At 45.6% G+C, this 21109-nt stretch overlaps 2 protein-coding genes across 4 annotated transcripts in view; one reads left to right on the forward strand and one right to left on the reverse strand.

Annotated features, from left to right (window-relative positions):
- The window catches only part of GRAMD1C (GRAM domain containing 1C), a 118521-nt gene extending 112232 nt beyond the window's left edge, over nucleotides 1-6289 (reverse strand). For both annotated transcript variants that reach the window (XM_053305881.1, XM_053305878.1), the window contains exon 1: nucleotides 6146-6289. In XM_053305881.1, coding sequence (XP_053161856.1) covers nucleotides 6146-6181 — 36 coding nt within the window. In that variant the 5' untranslated portion in view covers nucleotides 6182-6289. The remainder of the gene's footprint in view (nucleotides 1-6145) is intronic.
- Nucleotides 6290-7069: 780 nt separating this feature from the next.
- LOC128349505 (uncharacterized) overlaps nucleotides 7070-21109 on the forward strand; it is a 99597-nt gene continuing 85557 nt past the window's right edge. For both annotated transcript variants that reach the window (XM_053305903.1, XM_053305902.1), the window contains exon 1: nucleotides 7070-8786. Coding sequence is in view for 1 of the 2 variants with exons in the window: in XM_053305902.1 (XP_053161877.1) it covers nucleotides 8720-8786 (67 nt within the window). In the remaining variant the exon portion in view is untranslated. The remainder of the gene's footprint in view (nucleotides 8787-21109) is intronic.

Genomic DNA, 21109 nt, shown 5'->3' on the forward strand with positions numbered 1-21109 from the left:
GGCGTGGTAAAAGTATATCTATTATGAAGTATATCTGATATATTTTGTTTAAACATCGAACAATTCATGACTTGGATAATTTATTCCTTCTTTTCTGGTACAGTAGTTACAAATGTCAGGTCAAGGGTTCTCAAACTTGGGAGCTATAGTCCAACAACATCTGGGGGCCCAAGTTTGAGAATCCCTGTCATAACTAATATAAATGTATTTTTACATTTTTATCCTGTTCTTCCGCTAAGGAGTTCAGAGGGGCATGTTGGCCTCACAACTGTCCTGTGAGTTAAATGAAGCTGAGAAGAAATTACCTTCAAGGGCACCCTGTGAACTTCATAACTGAACTGGAACTTGAAGTAGGTTTCCCACATTCAAGGCCAAAACCCTAGCCACTGTATCATATCATATATGTTTTATTTCAGATCATGTAACATATTGTTATTTTGTTCAGGAAAAGCAGTTCACCTTTTAAAACATAAATCTCTTGTATATTCTAAAACTTTGTGAAAATTCACAACGTACACAACTGTGGCAAATGTCATAATCCATTATTGCCTTTATAATCTCGATCTTTCTTTTTGAATTTTGCCCAGTTTTCCATTTAAGTAGATGGGTTTTTAATGTGTGCTGTAACCCCAAAATGCACCCCAAAATACCAAAGAAAGATTTAACAGATTTCGCAAACCATTGCACAATATCCTTAATTTCACATGCTAGCAAAAGAATGCTCATGATCATCCAATGCAGATTAGAGCCCTACGTGGAAAGGGGAAAGCCAGATGTTCAAGTTGGTTTCAGAAAAGGCTGAGGAACATCATTGCTGCTGCATGCTGGATAACTGAGAAAGCCAAAGAATACCAGAAAGAAGTCAATATGTGCTTTATTGTATACAGAAAAGCATTTGTTTGCATCAACCATATCAAGTTGTGGAATATCCTTAGGAAAATGGGCATCCCAGAACATCTCACTGGTCTCATGAAAAACCTATACACAGGACAGGAAGCCACAGTCCAGATGGAACAGAGTGAAACAGACTGGTTCCAGATCAACAAAGGAGTAAGACAAGGATGTATACTTTTTCCTTATTTATTCAACTTACGAGATGCTGAACATATACTGAGAGAAGCTGGAGTGGAAGAAGATGAATGTGGTTTTAAAGCTGGAGGAAGAAACATCAATAACCTGAACTATGCTGATGACACCACTCTGATAGCTGAGAATGCGGATTATCTGCAAACTCTAGTAATGAAAGTTAAGGAGCACAGTGAAAAAATTGGACTACGACTAAATGTAAAGAAGACTAAACTAATGACAACGGGTACAGCAACCAGCCTCAGAATTGACAATGAAGACACTGAAGTGGTGGATAGCTTCTGCCTTTTAGGATTGACTGTCAACAGTAAAGGATCCAGCAGTCAAGAAATACAGTTCAGATTGGCAATTGGTAGGGTTGCAATTAAGGCCTTGGAAAGGATATTTAGATGCCATGATGTGTCTATACCCAAGAATCGTTCAGAAAATGGTTTTTCCTGTGACACTCTATGGATGTGAAAGCTGGACTTTGAAGAAGCAAGATAGAAAAAGCATTGGTGCTTTCGAACTTTGGTGCTGGAGAAGACTTTTGAGGATACCGTGGTCAGCCAGTAAAACAAACAAATGTATCCTAGAACAAATCAATCCAGAATTTTCACTTGAGGCACAAATTACCAGGCTCAAACTATCATACTTCGGACACATTATGTGAAAACCCAGCTCCCTTGAGAAGTTCATAATGCTGGGAAAAGTTGAAGGAAAGAGAAGAAGAGGATGACCAGCAGCAAGATGGATGGGCTTGATTACGGTAGCAGTGAATGCACCACTGAGAGACCTTAAAGGCCAAGCTGAAGACAGATCATCCTGGAGAGAATCTACCTATGTGGTCGCTAAGCATCAACACCAACTTGATGGCACTTAATAAAAAAATGCAAAATAACTAACAAACTTAAAAATGCCAATTTCACTAATAAAGTTACAAAAACCATTTTAAATCATAATGACTTACATATAGAGCGCTATTTTTTATTTGAATTTTTTCCTCCTCCCCTGTATTTTATAATACATGTATTTTATAATGCATGTGTTGATTCTCATTCTCAAGGTTTCCCCACTCCCCCATGCAGTCATTGAGATTATACAAAAGCTGAGATTCACACGGCTTTATCAAAAAGTGTACTGCCAAAATCCTCTCAAATCACATGAGTTGGCAACTGCGAAAGAACTCAACTGCTAACAATCTTCAAATATAAATCTAGATAAAAACTTTTGGGGTTTGTGTGAAGAAGAAAAGAGAAAATAAAGCACGAATTGTCCCCTTTCCTAAGCTGGGTCTGTCCTGGTTTGCATTTGAATGGGAGATTACATGGGAACACTGTAAGATATGCCCCTTAGGCCCTAGGGGATGGGGCTGCTCTGGGAAGAGCATCTGCATCCTTGCATGCAGAAAGTTCCAAGTTCCCTCCCTGGCATCTCCAAGATAGGGCTGAGAGAGACTCCTGCCTGAAACCTTGGAGAAGCTGCTGCCAGCCTGTGTAGACAATACTGAGCTAGATGGACCAATGGTCTGACTCAGTATATGGCAGCTTCCTATGTTCTAAGTATATTAGACATGAAGGGCTGTTTCACACATTACACTATAGCAAACCCAGGTCTGCCACCAAGTGTACAATTAAGAGGAAGTCACAGTCACTCATAACTCTTGGATCAGAGATGTACCAAGGTTAGAGGGGGGCCCAGGACAAAAAATTAAAGATGGGTCTCTGCTCCTCCTTCAAATAGGAACAAAGAGCAAACTGACATTCAGCTGGTGGTTTCCCTCCCTCAGCAACCCAGGGACATTTTTGCTCCCTTGTGCCCACTCATGCACCCCTTTTGCTCTAAGAGCTGAGACCCATCTATCTCATCTAGTTTTAGATGTGCACTTAATTATATGCGCAGTCACTTAGGAGTTATTGTGGGGAGACAGTAGGGGTGTGTACGAACCGCAGTTTGAGCACTATTTGGGAGCAGGGAGCAGGAGCCTTAAGAAAGAGGAGAGCAGGTCCTTACCTGCTCTCCACTTCCCCATGTACCCCCACGTGATGCCAGCATGCACATCTATCTATCTATCTATCTATCTATCTATCTATCTATCTATCTATCTATCTATCCGCACATGCATGAGCAACATTTGCTTGGTCAGCAACACCATGCTGACCATGCAAATGGCACCTGTGCATGTGCAGACACCATGTGCACCATTTGGGAGTTCCTTGAGAGTGTCAACAGGCATGTGGATAAAGGTGATCCGGTTGACATAGTCTTGGACTTCCAAAAAGCTTTTGACAAAATTCCTCACCAAAGGCTCTTGAGTAAATGTAGCAGTCATGGGATAAGGGGACAGGTTCATGTGGGGACTGGTAACTGGTTGAAGGACAGGAAACAGAGGGTAGGAATAAATGGAGAGTTTTCACAATGGAGGGATATAAGAAGTGGGGTCCCCCAGGGATATGTACTCGGACTGGTGCTCTTTAATGTGTTCATAAATTATCAAGAAGTTGGGGTAACCAGTGAAGTGGCCAGATTTGCAGATGACACTAAACTAGGGTAGTGAAATCCAAAACAGATTGTGAGGTGCTCCAACAGGATCTCTCCAAACTGGGTGAGTGGGCGACACAATAGCAAATGTGGTTCAATGTAAGCAAGTGTAATGTGATGCATACTGGGGCAAAAAACCTCAACTTAATATATACGCATATGGGGTCTGACCTGTTGGTGACTGACCAGGAGAGAGATCTTGGGGTTGTGGTAGACAGCTCATTAAAAGTGTTGACTCAGTGCATGGCAGCTATGAAACAGGCAAATTTGATGCTAGGAGTCATTAGGAAGGGTATTGAAAATAAAAATACTAATATTAGAATGCCCTTATACAAATATATGGTGTGGCCACATTTGGAGTTCTGTGTGCAGTTCTGGTCACTGTATCTTAAGGAGGACGTTGTAGAACTGGAAAAAGTGCAGAGAACAGTAGCCAAGATTATCAAGGGCCTGGAGCACCTTCCTTATGAGGTCCCAGCACACACAAGGCATCTACGCATGCATGGGCGCCATTTCCGTGGTCAGCATGGCTCAGCATGGCTCTAATGTGGGGCCCATGGAGCAGACTTGCAGGAGCTAGGCAGCCAGGGGCGCCAATGGGATGAGAGGCCCTCGACTCAGCCGCGGCGGGCTTCCCGTGCTGAGAGTCACTCAGCAGAGCCGGCCCGCTGCTGACAGCGGCTCCGGGGCGCCCAGTGGCCGGTTGGGGCTCCGGGGTGAGGGTGGTCGCCCTCCTCCTCCTCCTCCTGCAGCCACAGGCTGGGCAAAGCAGGGCGTGGGGGCAGGCTGGGGAGACCCGCCACGCCAGAGGCGCGGCTGGCTGGCTGGCCGGGGTTGCGGGGTGCCCAGCAGCAGCAGCAGCAGGCCGCTGCCCGGCAGGTGCCCCCGCTGGCTGGCCTTCGGTGGAAACCTCCGCGCGGGGGGCTCCCTCTGGAGTGGGAGGCGAAGGCGGTCCTCGCAAGGCCTGGACTGCTCCGTCCAGCAGGCGCGGCGCGGCCAGAGAGAGTGAGCTGAGTCCCACCCCGGCCCCGAAGGAGGCGGCGCCGCCTGCTTGCTGCTGCTGCTGCTGCTGCTGCTGCCTCGGGGGCTGGTCGGGGCCTGCTGCTGCTGCCTGCCTGGCCCCAGCCACGCACGGCGGGGGGAGCCCTGGGAGGGGGGCAGCGGCAGCCCCGGGTTGGGTCCCCCGCCTCGCCCCGCCGCCAGACAAAGGGCTGCTGCCTTGTCCTGCCTTCTTGGCCCCTCGCTCTCCCCTGCCAGGCAGGGGCCTGCAGGCTGACCGCTCGGGGTGGGGGGGGGCGGCAGGCTGGCCAGCGCGGCGCCCCCTCCATTTTGGCGCCCTAGGCAACTGCCTAGTTCACCTTAATGGACGCGCCGACACTGGTGACACTCTATGGATGCGAAAGCTGGACATTGAAGAAGCAAGATAGAAAAGGTATTGACACTTTTGAACTTTGGTGCTGGAGAAGACTTTTGAGGATACCATGGACAGCCAGGAAAACAAACCAATGGACCATAGAATAAATCAATCCAGAATTTTCACTTGAGGCACAAATGACCAGGCTCAAACTATCATACTTTGGACACATTATGCAAAAACCCAGCTCCCTTGAGAAGTCCATAATGCTGGGAAAAGTTGAAGGAAAGAGGAGGAGAAGACCCCCTGCTAACTTGGCAAAGAGGCACCTTTTAACATGGTGATTCTCTTTATTTAGCAGAGGGAGAGTAACTGGCCCTATCCACCCCCAGCACAATATCTCCAGTGACTGTTGCTGGTGTCTGTCTTATGTTTCTTTTAGATTATGAGCCCTTTGGGGACAGGGATCCATCTTATTTATTTATTGTTTCTCTGTGTAAACTGCCCTGAGCCATTTTTTGGAAGGGCAGTATAGAAATTGAATAAATAAATAATAATAAATAAGATGACCAGCAGCAAAGTGGATGGACTCGATTATGACAGCAATGAATAGACCACTGAGAGAACTCAAAGGCCAAGTTGAAGACAGATAATCCTGGAGAGAATCTACCTATGTGATCGCTAAGAGTCAACACCAATTGACGGCACTTAATCTCTCTCTCTCTCTCTCACTCACTCTCACTCTCACTCTCTGCCATGCTATCACAAAATCACACACATCCATTTTTTATGTCACACTGGAGTCTGCTTTAACAACTGAAGCCTTCATGTTTTCCATGCATATACTGTATATCCCAGAAGTCAATCAGGGCACATCACATGATAAATATCCAAATCGACGCTGAGAATGAACATTTTTTGACTACGCCATTTTTATTTGTCAGGCACAATATTTTAGATGTTTGCGTTTTAATATTCCCTCCCGTGTCAACTGGAGAAGGAAGCAATGAACAAACAAATAATGGGAATTTTAGCCACAACTAGACAGGAATACTTATCCCCAAATAAGGAAGCCAACTTGATGGCATAATAAAGGGAACTAAATGATGACTGAGATGATGAAAGGGGGCTTTGGTAGACCTTCCCTGCCTTTATTTAAAGCTTTCCTGGCACCTGTCTCATTACCTGTCGTGGGGCTGACTGCGGGCTTCCGAGGTTCATGGAAATAGCCTGACAGTCTCCAAGCGAACAACTCAGGGAGGTCGAGGCACCACGTTACCACAATCAGGCCGAAGAGAACCCAGGAGTGCCATCTAGCGGCCGTTAATGATCGAAGCACGCGTCACACACACAAACGCTCAACCATCTATTTTCGTTAACAAGGGTGGCTGCTGCGTTGTGTCTCGGCAGAGCCCTCGTCGTCGTTACTTCTCCTACTGTATTTAGTAGGTTACAGGCGAGCCAAGATTTGGCTAGCGTCAGGGAGTGAGGCTTGTGGCGTTCATTAGACTATGCAAATATGCACGTGTGTCCCCAAATCATTTGAAGTCACATTTAGTTTGATGCTGGGGGTGTGTTTTTTGTTGAGGGGTGTGAGGAGAAAAACATTAAAATCCTCACTCTGAAGAGTATGCTTTCGTGGTGGTGAAGCAGTTTAGCTCAAGAGAAGAGATTATCTGGAGACTGGAGGTTGAATACAGAAAACAAAGATTTGTTTATTGAGGCAGTAAAACACTGCATACTGAAAGACATTGATTAACAGATCCAGACATGCACTGGCCTTCAACAACAACTGAGCAATTCTAACTGACTCTTAGACTTAACTGGCCAGAAAGACCTATTCACATAATTCCTCATGCGACAACATCCAAAATACTACAATGGAAATTAAGGGCTGGTTTGCACAATAATTTCAGTCTAGAATTAATGTCATTAACCAACCAACCGGAGTGACTGTGTGAACCCGTGCCCAGGTGGCAATCCTGGATCATTAACTGGCTTCATTAATCTTAGGTCTCATAAGGGACTGACAGTGTCAGGAGTCACTAATCCCAGATCCATCAGTCATGTGAACCCAAGCCCTACACCCCAACTCAGGTACCTGTTTGCACCATGCCCTTACCTACTTGCTGCTCACGCAACTGACGCTCCAGGTCACATCCAGACTCCATGGCCATACAGCCCAGACACCTCTGTCTCCACTCTGCCTGTCACACTCACCTGCATGCCCCACCCATGTCTGCTGCACCAGAGAGAGCTACACAACAGGCCATAGCCAGCAACACATGGCAAGCAGCATCACCCTCCACTGGCACCATGTCACCCTGGTGCCATGCTCCGGCCAGCAGGGAGTGCATCCTCAACACTCCCTCCCCACTCCATGGCCCCATACCCTGGGGAACACCCCCCCACCCCTCCACCATGTCCCTGCACCGCACACATGTTCCTGCACTCAGGCCTGTCTGGAACTTATACCCTCTAACCTGGAACATCCCTAAAATGTATGTTGGCTGATCATAACTACTCAGTTACGAACTAGAGCATTCTGCATATTGCCAGCAATGTCCTCTTCTTCATTTTTATATTTACAGGTCCCAGGGCTGAGCTCTGGCATAGAAAACATGTTCCAGGGCTGATATTGTAAATCCTGACTGTTCCCACAGATTGTGAGCCTTTGTTTATTATTGTGCCCTCATAACACATGTGAGTCCATATGGGTTGTCTTCAAAAACCCTCATGGGATAAACCCAATTGTTAGTTAAAGAATAAGGGAGGATAAAGTAAATTAACACTCAGTTTATCCAGCAGGGCTATCTGAAGGGGACTTGCATGGGGAGCAGTGTTCCCTCTATCAGGGATTCCCAGATGTTGTTGACTGCAACTCCCAACATCCCCAGCTGCAGTGGCCTTTGGCTCACAATTATGAGAGTTGTAGTCAATGACATCTGGGAATCCTTGTTAGAGAGAATACTGGTGGGGAGTCCTTGCACTGCAGTACAGCAGCAGAGATCCTTCTAGCTCCAGCAGGTCTGGAACAAGATTGATTCATCACGGGGTCCCCAAACAACTTCTGCCCTGAGCCCTACACAAGCTAAAGACAACTTTGATCCCAGGGCCAAAAAAGGTTCTTCAGGAAAGCTTACATCAGTTTGTTTAAAGTAATTGTATCCCATAATTCTTCCATACTAAAGTGGCTTGCAAAATATCATTAGGACACATTTCAAGAACAATAGACTAAACCCATCTAATTTTAATGGCATAGAGCAGACCACCGAGAAGATTATGTCCTTTTAGGGGCAGATTGTTCAGAACTCTCCTTGAAGTAGGAATAGGGAACACAAGCAATCCTGCCTGTGTTTGCGACTTTCACGAGGGGTTCAACAAGAGACAAAGAATGTTAGGAAAATCACCTGAATATCTTGCAAGCAACTGCAAGTTCTGAGTTTTACTGAGATGAAATAATTCTTAAACTCCTCCCTCATATTGACTCCTTTTGTGTCCCCTTTGATAGTCCTTTCTGTAGCTTCCCTAACACAGATTAAAACTTTCCTGTGGAAATAACAGTAGTGAGTCCAAAAGTGGCAGCCCTCTAGGCAGCAGACAGTGCTGTGAACTCAAAGCTCTGGTAACCTTAGTAAGTGTGACATTTACTGGGCAGAATGTGAGATCCTGTTCTGGGAACAACACAGAAAGGCACAGATTTGTTTTGCCCATACATTTGGGGGGAAAGGCAAAGGCAAAGAAGATAGACACTTGGCTATGAATCTGCAGGCTTTGAAATTCTACAGCTGGGCAGTACCCCCTCTTCTAATCTCTGTCTGGTTGGGTGAGTACATTAGAACAATTAATGTTTTTCTTAATTTTTTAGGCAATTGATGCTGGGGTTTTGTGGTTGCTTCTGATAGCTCCTTGCAGTAAACGAAGGGTGCAATCCTCTGCACCCTTGCCTGAGAATAAACTCAATTGAACAATGTGGAACTTACTTTTCAGAAAACACATATAAGGTTAGGCTGTATAAGTGGAAATTATGGTGGGCTCTGTCCTACAGATTAATTCGTAAAACACAATTTGTGAATTTAGTGGATCTGGTTTCCATATAGGGCGGTCAGAATAGACAGCTTTTGTATCTCCCCATGCCATGTCTGTGGTCCTCTAACTTCTGGAATTTGGTTTTGCAAGGTTACTTTTTAGAGACAGTTTTCAGTTAAAAGGAAGACATCCTTAAAACAGAGAAGGGGCTTTAATGTGGATATTTACATATTTATTCCTTTTTTATTATAAACAAACTACTATAATTTTGCTGCATTTTAACATAAAATTAGATTGTAAGGAATTTAATCGGGCAAATTTGTTCTCTGGTCTTGTATCATTAGGACTTGATATCTGTGCTCAGCGTGGTATGTCAGCTATCAGCTCTAACAAGAAAGCTGCTATAAATACATTTTTCCCCTATGCCACCCTCCGACTATTTGTAGAGATACTGTAACTAAAGCCAAGATAATGAACAACCACTTGTCACAAAATCACATCATTAAGTTGCATGGTATTGATACTGCCTGGATCTTCAGCCCTAGGGTAGCCATATGCAAAGGATTCAGTGCTCCTATACCCCTAACTGTTGTGTAGAGAGGTTTGGATATTAACAGGTGCAGCTTGCCATGTAAGGGTCAGAAAAGCTGGGTCAGCTGAAGTTATTTCTTCAGTGAAGTTGTTAAAGGTATAACAGTGCTTTCCTTTTTGTATCTGGCTGCTGCCCTACTTAGCCTAAGAGAAGGGGTTTTAAATGAAGTATAGAAAAAACAATAACAGTTGTTAGTGGTTCCAATATGGTTCCTATGTTGCTTGCAGGAGAGGTATAGAGACCTAAAGAGAATATAACAAACACAACTGTTAACTTGGTTTCATTGATATGCTTGTAGCATACATATGTTAAAGGTCTTAAGAATCCTGAATGTATGTACTCCCTTTAATTGACACAGGAAATTCATATCCCTTGATTAAGAATCTGGCTCTAGAAACAAGCCATTTAATCTATCTCAAAGTCTTGACTAGCTGAATTCTGAGTATTTAAGACAGACAAATAAAAGGGAGAAAGGATTAACTGATAGATATACTCACAGTATGTGTGAGTGATACTTACCATCACCACCACCATACAATTTTATATCTTGGATCTCAGGGCATGGTCTAAGGGTACACGATACAACCATCTCGTTGAAGCTAAGCAGGTTTGATATGGTCAGTGTCTGGATGGGAGACCTATGTATGTCACCTTTGGGAATGGAGCCGTAGTTCAGTGGGATCTGCTTTGCATGCAGAAGGTCCCAGGTTTAAGCCCTGGCAACTCCAGGGCCTTTCCCAGATGGCAAGCTTAACCGTGGGATTAAGTGAGGAAATCTGGGGGCCATTCACATTGGGCTGCTTTGATAGAGTTTCTGTTGGTTCCTTCCAATTCCATCCATACCATTCATACCGTGCACTGCTCAAGTCCTTGTAGGATGTATCACTCCCAATGGTACTTTATGGTGAACATAAGAACACAAGGAGGCTTTTATTAAAGCCTTATCTCCCCCTGCCCCCCCTTTAAAAAAACAAAAACATTTGCTTGGTGGTCTTGCAGAACATCATTCTATGCACCCCACACCCTCACGGTGTGGGTACATAGAATGATGTTCTGCAACATCACCAAGCAAATGTAAAGAAAGAAAGAAAGAAAGAAAGAAAGAAAGAAAGAAAGAAAGAAAGAAATCAAAAAGTGAGGCTTTAAGAAAAGCCTCTTTATGTTCATCATAAAGTACCACTGGGAGTCAAACAGAGTCAGGAGGCTTTTCAACAGGGGAAAAAAGGAGATAAATTTTATTAAAAGAGGAAAACAAAATGTACCATGTGGGCATAGAATGAGGTTCCCACAACCACCAAGCAAATGTTAAAAATATAAAAAATGAAAAAGCAAGGTTTTAAGAAAAGGTGCTCTATCAGCATGGCACCTTCATACATTTCAGAACAAATATCAGTGTATATAGGATATATTGAAGTATCCCAAAAAGCTCCTGTAAAAAGTGGAACTATTTAGCATGGAGATAATGCAGGCTAAGTTCCAATGTGTGGGGAAAACCCCAAATTGTGTATGGGGTGCTCCCCAATGTCTTGCACAGACTTCAACGTTAATCCCTATCCACCCAATGTGTGAATACACACCTGCCCTTCCCATGGTGTAGCAAAGTAAAATCGCCATCTGGGAAAGGCCCTGGTTGGGCTAGGAAATGTTGGACTTATGGCTTGTCACTTCTGGCTGTGAGGATCCCTGTGTTCTGCTTGTGGAGGCCCTCTTTTAATCTTCCTAGTGAAAGACAAACTGTCTTCCCTAGTTGGGGAGGAAGAGACTTGGGGCCTCCTTCCTCCCTCTCCTGGGAAGAGAGGATTGGTCCCCTCTCTTCCCACCTTCACTGGGTAAAGACAGACTACATACTTATGCTCTAGGCATAAGTATCAAGGCAGTGTCCTCCTCCATGCTTTCCCAGACCATTTCCATGGTGATGTACACTGCCATGCTGCATGGCCCACCATTGCTCAAATCTTCTTCACTGAGGAAAAAGGAAGTAGATGTTCCTGTCACCACTTTGGAGACTTTACAGTGTGCAGGCACCTCCCCTGCTATGGAGCAGGAGGAGGGCAGCCCTGTGTGCCCTGTGAGTGTCTTGAATAGCAGATCGGAAAAGGTGGTGTCCCTGCAGAGGACACAAGGAGCTGGAGAATGTTCATCTGGGGGGTGGGGGGAAATGGATTTCCAGTTCTTTGCACAGCTGAGAACACAGAAAAATGACTTCAAGTTCTGTTTTTAAATGCACTCATCCACTTCTGTTCTTTAAGCCACTGTTGTGTGTGGTTTCCACAATTGCTTTCACAAAGTTTTCTTAATGGACATTTCAGTTTCCATTCCAGGCCCGACCACCCCTGCACTCAGCCACTGTTCCTTGCTCTGCTGCCCTCCAGTAGCTCCTCCTCCTTGCTGCTTGCTGCCCTTTCTCTACCTGCCGCCTTTTATGTAGTCTGCCCCTGCCCCCATCCCAGCCCAGGCCAGCAGAGGAGGAGACAGCCTTGTGGGGCGATGGGATGGCCTCTGCACTGGCAGGGAGAGAGGTGCTTCCTTCACTCCACAGCTGCTAATCTGGAAGGTGAGGAAGCTCCCGGAGAGAGCCCATCCTTTAGGCATGCAGGGCGATTGCGGCCAAAGTTGGGGGAGAAGCAAAAGCCCCATGTTGGGGCCCAACCACCCCCACCACCCAGCTAGCAAAGACCTATGCTTATCACAAACAGTTCTCTCCCCCTACTCTGGGAAATTCTGATTTTTGAAATCAACACTCTCTCTTATGTGAGAGAAAAAGCTGAGATTTTAAAGATGCTGAATTCTGAACTCTGTACTGCTTTCTGTGCTTTTTCTGTGCTTGCTCCAAAGAGATGGAGAATTGGCATTTAAAGCTGCAATCCTGGACAGTTATCTCAGAGTAAGTTCACTAAGCTCAGTGGGACTTGCTTCTCAGTAAATTGTATCAGGGTGCACGTGCACCTCTCATTTAGTAGAGGAGGGAAGCGATCGAACTCCTCAGCATGGCATGTGGTATTGGAGGGCAAGGGGGAGAGAAGCCGTGGAAAAGGATGAGTGTGGCTGAGGGGGGAGTGCCCCTTGACCCCCACCCTGCACCCTCCTAAGGATGGTCCTACCTTTGGCTGTGAGTTCCGCTGTTGGGAATGCAGCCAAGGACCATGCCACACTATGGACATCTGGCATCAGTCCTCCTGGGTCTAGTTGTGACCTTTCCCTTCTCCCCTTACCTTTCTAATCCCCACTTTGATGTGTTAATAAAAGACTTGATGGCCAAAGGGCCAAGGAAGGAAAATCAAACAAATAATAGTTGTTTGACAGCTAGTGCTAATCAATCAAATCTCCACTACCACCCTCATATTCCCCTTTCCCCCTCATGTGGTGGGTAGTTGTTTGACAGCTAGTAAGTATCAATCAAACTTCCCTCTCATCTCCTCCTTTCCTCTCTTCCCTTCTCCCTCATGTGGTGGGTAGACCAGCCCTCTGAGTAGGGCCGATGCGTCAAGTTCAGAGCAGAGGCCTGGTCTACCTGCTGACCCCGTCACTAGACCAACTCTCTCCAGAAAAATAGCCCTCCAATATGGTGCTTGGAACGGGGTTGTTCTGTTCTGAGCTCGAAACAGGCCCTTCATTTGAAGGGCATTTTGTTTCAAGTTTGGAACACATGAAACAGCCTGTTTTGAACTCGGAATGTTCAGAGCTTGAAACATCTTGCACATCCAAACTTGAAACCTATTTCCTCAAGTATGTCATGAATCATGACGCCTATTAAGATCATACGGGGAGGTCGGGTTATAGTTGCTGCCAGCCCGTCTAGTGGTGATTTGGAGCTGGGCCTTCTCTGTGGCTGCCTTAGGGCTTTGACTCCCTGTCAAAACAAGAGCTTCTTCATCTCAGATTGCTTGTTGAAAGACCCTTAAGACACCTGTTTTCCCGGGCTTTTAATTAAAATGAATTTTAAACTGTTCAATGGTTTTACTCTGTGAAATTGTTTTGTTCTTTTCTGTGATTGTTTTTAATTGTTTTTATTCTGTGAAGGTGTTCTAATTGTTATTTTATTTTATATTGTAATTTGGATTTTGTATGCCACCTAGATTTATCTATATCAGGCAGTATATAAATATGATAAACAAACAGGGCAAGCAAGCAAGCAAGCAACAAAAGACATCCCTGGTCTGATTCCTTGTGTCTCTTCACACACCCACTGGCCAAGCCCTCCCTGAATTTGATAGCCCAAGGGTGCACTGGCATATCAGAGGGGTCCCTTGGACTATGGTCTGATAGTACATGAATACCTTGGTGTGCTGGCACATTGGTACACGGGTACATTGGTGAAGTCTTTTGAACCCAAAAGTTCTAAGTGCATTACACAAGCAATGTGGAATACAAGTGGTGCTGGAAATTCTCTGTGGTGAGAGAATCCCTTTCTCAATATAGCAGAGTGCACAGAGGCACGACACAGCGGATTTAGTTAGGCATGCGTGTGTGCTGAGAGTAAAGTAACTTGGAGCCAATTGCTAGTTTCAAATCAATATAAAAGGCATTTATTAAGGAACTCTATTCTAGATAGGAAAGTGAGGATTTAGGATCTCTAATCTATCTATCTAAGTGGATGCAGATGGATTCTACATCTTCTCTGCACATATGGTGCAGGGCAAGAGACTTGCCATGTTGCAAGGTAAACGGCCAGGTAGCAAGAGAGAGAAGGAAGGAGGAAGTCCCTGAGATTAGCAATCTACATATCAAAAGGGATAGCATCAGAGCAGTGGAGAAGTGATGACAAATGTCTTGACCCTCTAGCCCTCTGACTTACTAGTCTGTCCTCCACTGTCTGAGGCAAGAGACAGCGCAAAGTCCTTTATCTTCCAACAAGTGGGACATAGGTGTGGACGGAAACCTCCCTCATGAAAATAAAGCAGGGCTGCTCAATTTAGGCCTTCCTGCAAATGTTGGCCTACAGTTCCCATAATCCCTGGCTATTGGCCAGTATTGCTGGGGATTATGGGAGTTGTGGTTCAAAAATAGCTGGGGGGCCTAGGTTGAGCAGGCCTGAAATAAAGCCATGCACAAGTCCTCATTCTTAAAATGGAAGGTTGGGGCAACTGAGGGCGATAGAGATATGTGTTCAGAAGTGTTCAATTATCTGTGTTACTAGGGCTTAATGTGTGTGTGTGTGTGTGTGTGTGTGTGTGTGTGTGTGTGCACAAAGCACTGCAATGATGAAATGCTGGGGACCTCTCTTGCTTCTCCATCTTGTCCTCCCATCCTTTTATTTCTTTCTTTTTTGCTGAGGAACACACAAGGTCAAAAACACACAGGGGGAAGTGGACTTTCTCCAATGCCGTTCTGCCCCTTTAAATGCATGAACTCTAGAGATGTGGCATCCCTGTTGCCAAGCAGCGGCAGGAGGAGTAAGGAGGCAAAAGAGGGCGGAGCTTAAGCTCCGAGAGGCAGCCAGTGAGAAACGTGGCTGCCCTAGAACTGATGCATTTCTGGGCTGCTCTGAGCTGACGTCTCTATGGTTGCAGGAGGAGCTTGTGTACAAAACCCAGGTTATATCACTAGCAAAATTCAGATGACACAATGGTGCCTTTGAACCTCAGGTTTCAGTAGCGAAACTCACTACAAACCAAGGGCTAAACTTCAGGTTTGGAAGTGAAAATGGAGCCACGTTTGGCTGATGAAACCACGGCTTCATGCATTTGGATGATTACAAACTCCAACCTCTAGCATGTTTACCTTTGGTCTGGCATTATGTTATGGGGCCAGAGATTTGACGTCTAATCTGGCCGTCGTGTACCCCCCTCCCGCAGACCTAGCGAGGAGAGTGACGGGTCAGATGTTCGGTTTCCTATGGAGGGCCAAGTATTTCCCACTGGCCAGGGCGGAAGCCTACTGTCAGGTCGAGATGGGAGGTCTGGCACTGCCGGCCCTGCAGCCCCTGCTGTTGGCTAGATTCATCTCTTATAACTTTGGCCCGTTGGCCCGAATCACCGTCCACGATGAGAGGGGAGCTCTCCAGAGAACGTGGACCTCCCTCCCTCGGGTTGGCGCACGTCCGTATGGGGAAAGGCGTGGTGGGACAGAGGAAGCTTCACAGGAAACGTGACTCTGGCGATCAGAACAGCCCTACCGGACTACCTCAAAGAGCTCCCCGCACAGCTGAGAAAGTGGAAGGTGGAATCGGCCAGTCTCAAGGAACCCAGATCCGTCAGGGAGACGGGGAAAGTACTATATGAGACGATCCTCGAGGAGGGCCCATATAAGCAGGCGGAGAAGAACAGACTACAGAAACCGGGCATCTCTCAGTACCTGCGGTCCCAAGGGGAATCGATCGCGCTATTCAAGGAGAGAGAGATTCCCTTCCAGTTATGGGAGATGAAATGGAGAGTCTACCACCAAGTCCTACCCCTGAATGCTAACAGGCGGTGGCTCCCGCCCAACCAACGGCTCTGCCCGAGGATCCTTTGCCAGCAAGAAGCTTGGGCCTCAAATTTAGCATACTCAGAAACCCACTCGCACTTCCTGACCGACTGCATCACAGCGAGAGAAGTGTGGAAGAACATCGGACAGACCTTGGATTGGCCTGAGTTGAGCGGTCAATTGTGGGAGGCGGTTGCCTCGGGAGCGACGGGTCCACGCCCTCTACCGGGCCCTAATAAGAAACCGACTGGCAATCGTGACGCGTCCGGAGCATTGGTGCGTTCTAAGTGGAAAGTTCCTACGTGTGTCTTATGGGTGGTTAACCTTTATGTGACATATGCCATGTTTGTTCACAGAAACCTCGAGATTAGGCAAGATCGGGTGGTCCATGCGAATAAGACTGCGCTATTGGCATGGAAGCTGTTGCATGGCCTGAAAGAGAAATGTACCTTACCTAAAGGGAAATGGGAGCAGAGGTGGAAATGGACCATCGATGTAGATCCTCCCATCACATGAGACACATCTCTATCCTCACGCTTCAGTTATTGTAGTTGTATTACTTGTAAGCTTATATATGTAGGTATTGTTGTTCGAGTATAACCCTGTGTAAGCCTCATGTATGCGTCTCGCATTCGTAATGTAACTTTTCAGTAGTGTTGCAAATCAAATAAAGAAACCTTGCCCAGAAACCTTGCCCAGAGATTCGAGAAATGAAGGGGCAAATCAGAGTGGAGGCCTCTAAAGCAACTGTGCAAGCCTTAAAATGAGTAAAGGCTATTGATATTAATAAATGAGGAAAGGCTAGGGATATTGGAGGGCAGAGGTGGGAGGTTGGTCAAGAAAGAGGATAGCTATAGGATAAAGTTGGCATTGGCTTGAAAAGCAGGACCTGAGGAAATAATTGATAGGAACATGGAGTTGGGGAGAAAAAAAACCCAGCCAAGGAGAAAGTATGATTGAGGTAAAACTCTGCATATGACCTAGAGACAGAAGGGGGTGTGCACTATTGGCAGGGGGTTGTGGGCAGGCAAGTTAGAAGACATAGTTTTGTTGAGTCTAGATGCTGTCTGAGGAATTCTGCCCGTTGTGACTTCCACTGTCACTGCAGCATTAAGCAGTAGTCCTAAGAGGGTAAAGAGCCAAGAAGCAGTGGGTTTAGGGCTGAATACTAACAAAACAATTGTTTGAGTGAAAGCTTCCAGCTGGAATGAAATATGGCTGGATGCCAGCCTCATTCCCTCTCACATTCCACAGAGGAAAACAGGGACACTCCTGTGATCTTGTATTATATGAGGCCAATATAAACAAATACCTGTGAACTAATAACCTTTTGCAATATTAAAAACTAGCCCTGCGTGTTGACATTTACAGTGAAGCTCTGAGATAATTAATTGGAACAGAACGACACAAACCAGGTTTTCAGCTTTTCATTTTAAAATGCAAGATGTGAACATTTGCCTCCTCTAAATCTTAAAACACACAATTTAGAAGCCAAGGTCTGGTATTTTAAGGCAAGAGATAATTCAGAACTAAGGCTTGATCACACTATTAGAAAGTCATAATCAGTGTGTAGTTATGATCAGAAACAAAACTGTGTAAATAAAAATAGCATCTTTATATATGATTGACAGATATAATAATAAACAAAGCTGATAGGCAGAAGACTTACGGTATGTGACAACAACAGCAGTGAGCTTGATAAAAGAAAACAGTTGGAACTGGCATCTAAAATCTGCGAAAGTGCAAACTCATTCTATCCCAGAGCTAAACTCAGAATAAGCAACTCAGTTTAAAAATATCTTCCTTCTCTGGTGTTGCTCTTGGAGCAGCTTTCCAAAGCTTTCCATGTGAAATATTCATTCCAAGTCAAAATGGAGATTCCGGGTCTTACTCTATGTTTTCATAGTTCTCTCCCAGGCAGAAGAGTACATTGATCAGCTTACTGCTTTAATTATGTTTGTGTGCATAGTATATTTATACATACAAAAATGTTGATAGTGGACAGGCACAGTGATTTAGAGGAGGTAAGTCTGCCTGTGCTTATTGGATCACACTCCCTTCAAGGAACAGGTGTGCAGTCAGGCGGGACTCAGATTGGTAGTGCTTCTGGATTTTCAGGTAGCAGCTGAAACCAGGAATATGTCTAATAGCTTAGGCTGATGAGCCTTCTGTGCCCCTGCCTTGAGGATAGGGACCTGGGCACTGTCATCCATGCATTAGTAACATCCTCCATCAGCTACTATATTTCCTCTCTCTCAGAATAAACTCTTGAAGAACGTCCAGAAGCTGCAGATACTGCAGAACACACGTTGCTTGTGAATAGGGATTGGTCTTAGAGAACAGATTAGGTCTGTGATACATACTTTTGTCAAGGTATACTGATGGCCCATCTAGCTCAGTCTTGTCTACACTGACTGGCAGTGGTTCTCTGCTAGGGGTGTGCGAGCCGGCTCGGTTCAAGCTGGGCTTGTTGATGTCGAGCTAGTTCAGCTCGAAGGGTTCAGGACTGAACCGGACTGGCCTTGGCCATTCTGAGTTTGAACTTAACCAGGCCTGGTTTGAACTGAGCTAACTTGGAACTCAGGTGAGGATTCCCCTTTACCAGTAAAGGCGGGGGCAGGGGGGCTTCCCTAAAAGTAGGAGGGGAGTGGAAAAGTACCTTAAAGGTACCAGCAGCCACAGGGGTATGTTGTGGTAGCGGCTCCCCTCCACACACCCAGCAGCCTCCTCCTGAGCAGCCCAGGCCAGTTTGGGCCTGGTTCAGGCCTCTGCGCAAGCGTGGAGGTCACTGTTGTCTAACAGCCTGAACAATAACACAATAAAAGCAATAAAAACATGTTTTGACTGAGTGACCTTGACTAAGTCAGTGAGGCTATTCACATGCGTAGGAGAAACTGGGCTTTGGGAGCCCAGCCCAGTTTCTGCTGTGCATGAGAATTGCCAGGAGCTGTGTGGCTCCCGGCACCGGTGCAGCGGCGGGCCCTCTTAATTTGGCCAGCAGGTTTGAGTAGGCCAGTGGGTTTTGGGTATGAGTGCACCCCCAAACTGAGCTTTGAGATCATGTGTATGTCGCAGCGGCTTGCAGCCATGGTGGACACACTTGGGGGGAGGGGGCTCCCACCGTGCACTTACATGGTGCATTACTAGGGCTCCGGGTGTATGTGTGTGTGGAGGCGTTGCATGGCAACGCTTCCCTGGCCTGCACCCAACTCCCAGAGCTGCCAGGCAAGCCGGGGCAAGGCGCAGGCGGCCTGCGGGAGAGCCACTGCTCATCTGGGCCGACAAGCCACTTGCCCAGGAATATAACACTGATCATCTGTGGGGAAGGGAAGGTAAACCCGCCTTCCCCCTTAGTTAACCCCGAAGCTCTTCTCTCTGATCGTGAGAAGAGCTTCACTATCTCTCATCCACAATTTGCCATCAGCAAAATGAGGATAATGGTAGAATTTGAGAGTTGAGACCTTTCTCGTCCAATCTCTTGCTCAGTTACCTACCTATTTCATATAACTATGAAGAGGAACAAGGAAAACATTATTGTTTAGAATATTTTCTACCTCTTTTCAACAAAAATGTTACTAGTGTTTCACACAAAAATGGAAAATATTATTGTTTAGAATATTTATATACCTCTTTTCAACAAAAATGTTACTAGAGTGTTTCACACAAAAATGGAATGAGAAGATGGTTTTCTGTCCCCAAGGGGCTCAGAATATAATAAAAAGAAACACAAAGGAAACACCAACAACCACCATTAGAGGGATGCTGTGTTGGGTTGGAGGGGGCAGTTAGTACTCTCCTCCTGCTCAGTATGAGAGAGCCACCACTTGCTTCTTTCCCCAGTTAGCAGGGATTATTCACCCTAAATTATAGGGACAGGCCAAATGATGCATTTAAATAAGGTGATCTTTTAAAAAATAAAAATGAAAAGGAAGTTTAATTATGCATATAGTCCTTCATAGTCAGGGCTGTCCTTAGGGCATGACAAGCAGGGCAACTGCCCTGGGTCCCGCTCTTTTAGCCCCCATTAGAATTAACTGGAAGGGCCCCCGCACTGGCTGATTTGCCCCAGGCCCTGCACCCCACCAGGGCTCTCTAAGGACAGCCCTGTTCACAGTAACTGTGGAATTGCTGGGTTGGGACAGGCAGTCTAGGCATGACACCTGGAGTGATGCCCAGGATCCAGTTGCCATAGCAAAGATCCCTGTTGCATTTATTGAGCCTTTATTTTCCCCCTTTCATATTGTTTAGAACAGCCTCTCTTGAGATGCACCTGTTACTCTCCACTTAATTCTGCGGACTACCAAAGATGGCTGCCTTTCAGTAGTCCACTTCAGGGCAAAAGATTTTGTATACATGAGCCCCTAAGCAAAGGACACAGCAATAAAACATACTTGCTAGGCATGTGTGATTTTTTTTAAAAGTGTCATTATTACAGCAGAGAACATGTGCACATATGTGTGAAGAAGAAGCTATTGGCTGACATACTGTGCGAGAGCACATCAGCCAAGTGACATTGCATTTCCGCAGAGGAACCCAGAGTTTAATATATTACAACTCAGGAAAGAGTAGAAAACTAGGCCTTAACTTTGAGGTGAAGCCTGATAATTCCTGCTATATCTTTTAGGCTGATTATTTGAAGGACAGTGTTGTCACTGATATTCCTTTTCTGTATTGCAACATTCTGTCAGTAATACATTTCAATGGAAAAAATAAGCCTCATATTTTCAGACACTAATAGGCTTGTTTCCAAAAATGAGGAGCATTCAGCTGCTGCATAGACTAATGGCCATTTGTTACTAAGATTAGCACTACAGTGTGAGATGTCCTTTAAAATGTTTTTGTAACTAGCGTGCGTGTGTGTGTGTGTGTGTGTGTGTGTGAGAGAGAGAGAGAGAGAGAGAGAGAGAGAGAGAGAGAGAGAAAGAAGGAGTCTAAAAGTCTAGTATAGTGTTCATAAACCATTCAAATATACTTTTTTGCTTGCCAGTGCCAGAATGTACTAGGCTGGTTCAGGTGTAACATTAAGCCAGGCCTGCTCGACTTTGGCCCACCAGCTGTTTTTGGATGACAACTCACATAATCCCCAGCCGCAGTGGCCAATTGCCAGGGATTATGGGAGCAGG

This window comes from Hemicordylus capensis, chromosome 3 (genome assembly GCF_027244095.1).
Source record: "Hemicordylus capensis ecotype Gifberg chromosome 3, rHemCap1.1.pri, whole genome shotgun sequence".
In the NCBI taxonomy this organism is placed as follows: Eukaryota; Metazoa; Chordata; class Lepidosauria; order Squamata; family Cordylidae; genus Hemicordylus; species Hemicordylus capensis.